The sequence below is a fragment of the Pholcus phalangioides genome, unplaced genomic scaffold (assembly GCF_987345545.1).
Source record: "Pholcus phalangioides strain wild (caught in Gottingen) unplaced genomic scaffold, Ppha-v1.0 ptg000004l_1, whole genome shotgun sequence".
Taxonomy (NCBI): domain Eukaryota; kingdom Metazoa; phylum Arthropoda; class Arachnida; order Araneae; family Pholcidae; genus Pholcus; species Pholcus phalangioides.
This window is the reverse complement of record NW_028301597.1, coordinates 12,839,800-12,848,811: the sequence shown is the minus strand read 5'-3', so window position 1 is coordinate 12,848,811 and position 9,012 is coordinate 12,839,800. Positions and strand designations below refer to the sequence as shown.

Below are 9,012 nucleotides of genomic sequence, written 5' to 3'. Positions count from 1 at the left end.
CAGATGATATATCCCAAAAACTTTCACCAAAGTTCCGACCGGCGCCAATAAAAGAATCTTTGTTGCAGAAGATTCTTATTCTCCAGTCTACTCATTCTACAGGAGTGCATTTTTTAGGACTAAAAAGAGGAAATTTCCCCCCCCCCCCATATTCAGAAAACCTAGTAAAACGGGTGTTTGAAAACGCCCCCCTTTCTTTTTTCCTTCCAGACCACTGTACCAACACCCTCCAAGATAGCCCTCCAAAGAAGATAAATTCTTCTCCCCCCCCCCCCCCTTCTTAGGGGATGTAAGCTGAACACTACATCTTTTCCAACACCTTCAGTATTCTAATCGGAAATAAGTGCTGTATGCTTCGCTGGACACCTACTCACCCTCCCACCGCTACTAGTGACAATACTATTTGGGAAAAAACGGTGAATAACACTGTAAATACGAAGGTTAGATAATCATATACTTTTTACTTCAACAGCAGTCTATGTGGAGAAAACACAATCAAATAAAAAAAAAATAAACAATATGCTTTAATAATTACATATTATTTACGATACAACTTCAATACGTTTACAAAACGTGAATTTAAAGGGGTTTTTTTCAAAATTTGCCGCCCTGGGCTATAGCCAGCTTAGCCCCCCTGTAAATACACTGTCTGTAATTGATTATGATAATTATATTAGAATATATGATTATATTGATACTGTTATATTATGATAATTGATTATATGACATATCACTCTACACTTGTTTATGCAAGATATACAGAAAACTGAAAGTTGTGTGAAGATGATTATGAGATGTTGATTTTTTTTAGGAAAGAAAAAACTTATTTTTACCTGGAAAATCGAACCTGGGGCCCCTTGTTTGCCGGATCTTATACTAAACGGGACAGTGTGATACACAGGGCCATAACTACGCTGGGACAACTGTGAGCTGAATAGGGGGCCTCCAAAAAATTAAATTTTGCATAATAACAACCTTTTCAAGAAGGGCCCCCACGGAAAAGTCTGCTCCGGGGCCCCAAAAAGGCACATTATAGCCCTGCTGACATGACCAGATGCCATCTGGTGGCCCGTTATCGTCATCTGAGCTATTAGCTGATTGTGTCACTGTCCACTGCATAGTCCCATTCCGGATATATATGCTTCAAGGAAGGGAAATCTCTATCTCTGTGTAGGTTATTGGTGAGTGCACTTGTCCGGCAAACAAGGGGCCAGGTTCGATTCCCGGTAAAGGTAGAAATAAGTTTTTCCTTCCTAAAAAAATCATCTCAGAAAATAACCATCTTCACACATCTAGTTTTCTGTATATTTCGCAAATAATTGATTAATTGACAGGGCACTAGAGGGGAATCAGGTGGTTCTGGTGCTGGACCAGAGGGGATGCAAATTTCATTCTTTAAACTCTTTCAACATTACAAGGGGGGCACCAAAATGCGTGTGCTTGCCTCTGTTAACCAAGCATCTAGTTGGAGGCCTGTTAAATCGATTGCAGCTTTATTTTGGCATCCTAAAATTTAAGCTTGCAATGCTGAGGTAGAACACAGCAGAAATGATTTGGTGAGAAAAGCTGATATGGACCAAGACTGCGTTCCAGCAACTCCAAATAGTTCTTTATTCCCACCCAGGATCAACTAGAGCCTAGTTACTATAGACCATAGTCTCCCAAACTTTTTGTTCCATTGTCCCTTTCTTTAGAAATTTTTTATTCCCATCGCCCCCAACTCAAGTCAGTCCATAGGTTCCTATACTAAACCCATAGCTTCTACCGCCCTCTTGGACCATTCCATCATCCCCTGGGGGCGGTATTGCCCACTTTGGGAACTGCTAAACTAGACCATACATGCTCCACACATGGCACAGGCCAAATGTGGCATGTTCTCAAACCTAATTTTGTAAGAATGGACACATCAGATCACTTCAGTGACCTGCAACACATTTACAGATCACTCAAGTGGCCTGCAGCACATTTACAGATCACTTGAGTGACCCATGGCGTATTTAGAGATCACTTAAGTTTAAGTGGCCCGCAGCACAACTATAGATCACTTAAGCGGCCATTCTGCCCCTCTCCACTGCCTTCAGTACTTCAATATACCCATCTTGCATTTGTACCCAGAAAAGAAAGCACAAATAATCCTATCCCCTGCATAGAGAGTTGTGGGAGGGGGAACTTCCTCGATAATCAGTTTGAAAATTATTTTTCTCATAGCGATATGCATATTTTTTTTCCGACTCCATGTCTAAAGTAGCCGTTGTTTGGCGTTACCTGTAATGTTAAGTCTATGGGGCACATTTAGTTCCAACAAAATGTGGTAGTTTTGAGGAAGAAGAGGTTTTACTGTATTTTCATTTTTTTTCTTTTTGAAATGCACATGCTCTTTCCCCTTTAAGCTCTGTCAATTTGCTTCCACAAAATAAGAAAAATTAGAGCACACAAACAAATGTAGGTATAGGTTCAAGTCCCCCCATATATAACATAACTGAGAAATTTATGGCTTTACCACATTACAATAACATGCATGCTATAATTGAATCGCTAAATGTAAAAAGGGGTCATCTCATTTTCTCAAGTTTTCAGGAGGCAAAAAACGTATATCTTCTCCAATAATTTGTTTTTAGTAAAAAATTTGATTGTAGTGCCTGTGTAATGCATTTAATGAAGCCCTGAGAGAGGATTTTAAATTTTAATTGCTTAAGAATAGCCGTGAGAGAGTAAAGTCTGATACAAACATGCCCCTTTTCACAATTAAACATTTTAGAGCCCCAATTCCCCAATGAAAAGTCTCCTCCAGTTGCCTTTCTAATGAGATAATGGTTCGTGCACTAAACATCTGTTCCCAAAAATCATTCTGGGGGATGTATGTTTTTGTTTTATTCAAGCCCATTTTTTTTTGTTGTTGTAAGTTTTGTGGATGAACAAGCCTTGCTTTGGGGTATTATTAGTGGTACACTAGGTTTTCTTTGTGGGAAGATTCGTGAGCTAATATCATTGATTTATCGTGTACATTCCACTGTATGGGGTGAATCTTTGTGAAGAAAAATTTGATGGTATTTGGCAATAGCCTTTATAATAGCCTTTTGTTCTTTTGAAACATTCTTTCCCCTGCTTTCCAAACATAAGACTTTCTTGTAGAGATTAGGCCACCTCGTCTTGAAATCAATAATGTCCTTACTTTCAAGTTTTACTACAGTAAACTTTGATGCATTTTGGTTGATCAAATCTACATTTGGTCCACTGTGTACAATCTCTCATTCTTCTTGATAAGTCTTTTTATCAGGGCGAAATTCTTATCACAGGGTAAACTTTTTCTGAGGCATTTCTCACTCCTCGTTTCCTTTGCTTAGTCGAGACGTTTTCCTCCTGACAGGAAGAAGAGTCTGAACAGTCTGATGTTACTTCCATGATTCACTGACGATTACGTTTTATTAATAATGTCAAATAACAATCACACTTGATCAAGAAAGAATGAAACAAAAGCATTGTAAACTAAGAAAACTTTCTTATGAAGGTAACTCAACAGAAAACCCTGCTGCCACCTATTAGCGTTCTTGAGAACTAAATGTAAAAAGGGTCATGTCCTGGACTAGACACCTTTTTACTTTTAACATTCATTTTTTCTCAACATCTAGCGGCAAGACTTGACCCATTTTACCAGAAAACGATGCATTGTCGTCATGGGCAGAGATATGGGGTGGCACTGTGGAGTCGACTGATCAAATGTACATATGAATTGACATCATCATCATCGTGCCCCCCAGACTTCCAAGTCTATCTCCGCCTATAATTGTCGTCTCTATTACACGAATCCATCAAAACATAAAAATTTTAAAAATGTGACGTGAACCTTTTTTACATTTAGCGATTCAATTATATTGAAGTAAAATAATTTGAATAATTTAGATCAGTGGTTCTCAATCTTTATTCAAAGCAGTTCAGCTTCTATTTCTGTTTCACATTTAAACTTTTATAAGAAGTTATGTTCGATAGCTCAAGTAATTTCAATTTCCAGTGTAATATGCTATCTTGAAGTGAAGGTTTCAGAATTCGAAGTAACATCTACTTTCAGAAGCATTTCGAGATAAAGTTTGACTGAACTAACGCTATGTAATAAAATATTGACTGCTATTGTTGTATTTGGTATGAATGTACCTTATTTTTCCGCATTGTCCAGCATGCTATAAAAATCAAGGGACACCAGATTTTTGAATGTTGGAGTCTTATCCATTCCTGGCATACTGGAGTTTGATAAGGATCACAATACAGACGTGCCAACTTTTGAAATCCGAAGATTCTCCCGAGGGGAATACCTACCCCCCCCCCCCCCCCCCTCGACACTCATAGACTCGATCAAAAAAAAAATTCATACCATTTTTTTTCGAAATTTTTTTTTTTTAAATAAATTAAGAAAAAGTTACATTCTCTTCCCCCCCCAAGGCACGTTCTGCATTGCCCCTGAGAAGAATATAATTCTATGCCAGTCTTTCCATGCAGAATAGAGAAATCACATCTACATGTTCATAAAGTATGTGTTTCCTTTCGTGGATGCTATCAGTGATTGATAATCTTGGGTATATGAATTCTTAAAAGCTTTATATTTAGCTGTATATAGCTTGAAGTTTTATATTTTCTTTCTGAACACTTTTAATCGGAAGAAACAATTAAAAAAATTCAAATTACAAAGCTGCGGGCGAAAAAACGTGTTTACAGCGCGGCTGTTAATGGAATACAATAACGATTATACAGGAATTTCGGCAACGAAGGTCATGCCCCTGATAAATGATTGCCGATAAATGCTACGAAAACAAAGTCGCATCTTTGCCAGTTGCTTAAATGCGGTCACAAAGACTTTTTTTTTTACGGCTGCTCGATGAAAATGACTACGGCTGACCTCTACGGGTGTTTTCCCTAGTTATAAACGACGACGGTAATTATTGACGCCACGACAACGTGAAATCTAATTTTCTGCCAAAATCCGGAGAAATTTTAACAAATCCGGAGAGCGGGAGGAAGGATGAAAAATCTGGAGTCTCCCGCCTAAATCTGGAGAGTTGGCAGGTCTGACAATATATTCAAAAGACTTATCAATTTATACAAAGTACTGAATAAATAAGCTAATCAGAATAAAATAATGGTTTTTATGGTAGCAAACATTTTGTTCAGGTATTTTATAACAATAATTAGAACTGGGGAGTTACTTATTGCTGTAATTTAATCATCATCAACCTAATATGAAATACAGATTATTGCATTTTGTTGCACATTTTTCTACATGTTCAGGGATTTTAGAAATATTTAATAATTTTTTTTATTATACAACCTTCACTTTTCTAATCTGCTTATTCAATTTCACAAGCATGACCTTGGAATAAAAGTTATGTCTCCATTCTACTCGTCTAATTTATACAAATCAATATGCTTAGCACCCGAAATTTTTAATTAAAATCAAGATTTGTGTCAGCAAGGACCAAGTATAAAACTAGAAATCTCTTGACGTAGTTTGTAGAACAGATCCTAAAATACAGAGAAAAGAACTTTCAAATCAGATTCTTAGTGATTATGATTATAATTATCTGAATTTGTGACTTAAATTTCTGGCATGCTGGTCTCCTTCACTGTTTCCTGGTACACTGGCTAATGTGTGTGGGGGGGGGGGGGGAGGGATAAGGTTTTTTTTCTTAAATCATGACCATTATTGTAAAAGAAATGAAGTCACTAAATATTTTTCTGGCAGAAAACAGAAGCACAAATTACACCTGGGGTTCTCAACTTTTTCCACCCCTTACCTTAATCAATGCTTGTCCGTGGCTCCCCAGAGTAGTTCAACAAAGAATCTCTTCAAAAAACCTTTGTTGGGCCACCGCTCCACAGTGCCCTTGACAAATGTTCATGCCACACAGTTGGAGACCCCTGAATTACACTATTTTAAAAACAGTTACACAGGTAGTGATATGAAATAAGGAATAAACCATTGTGTTTAATTTGCAATGAAACCGTAGAAGTCTCCAAAAAGTATAGAACGAACCAATAACATTATGTAATAGTTGAATAAAGAAATTCTAAATAACTAGGGATAATAAAGAGAGCTTTGAAAAGAAATTGATGAGCAAATTAGATCTTAAAACAGCACAATCCAAACAAAGTCTGGAAATAGAGAGATTACAATATTTTCACTGTTCTTGAAGTTTTAGTGCAACAATTTCAGAAATAAGTGTGCAGTTATGTACTAGATAAAATTCACTCATTCATCTGAAAGTGAAGAACTTCCAAAAAAACCGTTTCACAAAAGAACACTTCTTGGATAATCATGCCATCAATGAAATAGAAACACAAGTTTCTTACAGGTTTCTACACCCACTGTCATACACATCAATGTCTCTTAGGCTGGGACTACATTATAAAAGTTTTCTAAAAGTTCTTTTATAAAATTCAAAAAATTCAACCAATAAGATTATCGATTGCATTTGCTCGAATATAACCTATGAGGTTTATTGGCTGGATTTTTTGTTTTATAAAAGGGATTTCATCAAACTTTTATAGTGTAATAATGGCCTTAGGTCGAAATTACACTATAAAAGTTTGATGGAAGATCTTTTACAAAACATGGAAAAAAAACCAATAAGGATATTTAATTGAATGTAACCAATACGTTTACTGGTTGAATTTTCAAGTTTTATAAAAGAACTCTTTTATCCCTGCCTTACCCACATTAATACCATACATACAAATAAAATTTACAGTATGTGAGGAATCTTGGACACACATATCCCCCTCCCCATACAAAGATATAATGCATGCCTATATATATATTCTTAAGTTTCAGTTAAATGTACGACATACACACACACACATATATATATATATATAAATAATGTCATGAAACACAATATACATAATGCATATCATTCTTTACATTTTAAACCAAACTTCATACTTCTGCCCCATTATGTTTGCAGGTCTCTGTTTTCGACAAGACTTCTACAATTAGAAAAGGAAATGGGATGTCAGAGCTTGCTTTCCTCCAGTATATTATTTTGTGCTGTCAAATTTTCTGGCAAACTGTCAACCTGAAAAGCAAAATAACTTCAGCATTTTTTTAATAACATCAAGCAATTCTATTTGTACAAACAATTTTGTCATTTAATATTTACAATGAAACAAAAACAGGGTCTGTCTACCATCATGGAAAAGTCACGAAAGGAGAAAAGGGTCAAAGAAATCACAAAAATTAAAAAAATAAGAATTTCTTTTAAAGCCAGAAGAAATGAAGAGGTCATTTTGACCGCAAACCTACTTTGACATGCGATTACACACAAACGGTTTATTTCAGGTACTTGAAATTTCATGACTTTTCTCATCTTGTTGAGGCTCTTAGATTCCTAACATATGAATATTTTTGGTTTGGTGGTAATATGAAGTTCTACTAGAATACTACGGTAGCAGTCAAAATGACAGCTACACTGCAGAGATATTCAATAGGATTGCAAAACATGCTGAAATGGAATGTCTTCTTATATGAAAATTATTAATAGAACAGGTGTTCTATCATGGTCGGGGGCCTGGGACAATTGCCATTATTTTTGTTTTTTCAAGCTATAAATTAACTATAGAGGAGCCCGTGAAAAGTCTGGGCTGGCCCCCCAAAAGTGGCCCTGCTCTAGGATGTGGGGCCATGATCATGGTATTTGCTTTTCTCCAGTACCAATTTTGTACCAGTTAAAGGTACACTTTTAAGTCCTTCCACTGGGTCAATATAAATAAGATTAAAGAGTTAATTGGATTATGCAACAGCCTTGTTACAATATTAATTGGTTAATATTTTATAAAGTCATATATATATTTTTAGATATATATATATTTAAATATAAACATATACAATTAGTCAGTTGACATACAATCATATATTTAAATGTATTTTATAGGAATGGTTACATTTTTGAAGTTTTTAGAATGAATTATTTTAATTGTGTTTTGCTTAGCGATCTATTATTGTTTTAATATGGATTCTAGACTAGTGTTTATTGAGAATATTAATATATTATGATTAAATCTTATGTTATTATTTGTACGATTAATTGCATGGTATAGGTTCATTATTTTTGGGGCAGTATATCTATAACTCTTTTGGAATAACGTTTTCATTGGCATTTGATATTGTAATATATCTACTACTTAATACCATTTATAGATGACAGCACCGTCCTGCATTGTAAGATGGTAATAGTAATAAAGAAGGACATCATGCTCTGGATGCAGGGGCAGTCTTAGCGCAGTGCGACCGGTGCAGTTGCACCAGCGCGAAATGAGAAGGGGCACCGAAACGCGTTAAACATACATTACTCGAAAAATATCTTTAAAATACTTATTTAAAAAAATAACTATAAAATATACATGAAAAATGATCGAGATGATCGAAAATTGGAGGTTTGTGTGTATATAATATTATGGTTAATTAATACGTCGTTATTTTTTGAAACGAAAAGAATCGATGGGCAGTGCACCTATATACGTACAGTACATAGTGATTTTGGTCAGATAAAAATACACACTCTCTCTTGAGCTCTTTCCGTTTATCCCTGCAGGAGATTTTGGGGAAGACGACAAAATTTCTTTCTTTTTTGTTGTGCTTTAAAGAATAAAAATAATGGAGGAATCACCCTTGGTCACCCAATTTTTCTACTATTGAAAGCCAAAGTGTTTTCCTGTGTTGTGAGGAGTATTACAAGAATTGGAAGGTGTCTTCTGATGTGGGAAATAGTTTGAGACAGAGGCCTTTCATGCCTCTTTTTTCCCGACTTGTATTACTGGAATTAAAAACGCACAATCGAATCGCCAATACATTACAGTATTTCGAAAAAAAATATTGAATAAATATTTAAAAAAAAAAACAATGAATGAATTAAAACCTATGATTTGCTGACCATTTTAAATAGGGATCCTGCACCTGCACCTCGTTCCTACCTGCCACACAAGGAGAAAGAAAAATGTGCTCACACGAGAAAACCCATGTACTTC

General features: G+C 35.7%; 1 protein-coding gene across 1 annotated transcript in view; it reads right to left on the bottom strand.

The window, feature by feature from the left end:
* Positions 1 to 500: 500 nt before the first annotated feature.
* Positions 501 to 9,012, bottom strand: part of LOC149086554 (putative sodium-dependent multivitamin transporter) — a 268,467-nt gene continuing 259,955 nt past the window's right edge. The window contains exon 13 of the mRNA XM_089256024.1: positions 501 to 7,064. Coding sequence (XP_089112150.1) covers positions 7,002 to 7,064 — 63 coding nt within the window. The 3' untranslated portion in view covers positions 501 to 7,001. The remainder of the gene's footprint in view (positions 7,065 to 9,012) is intronic.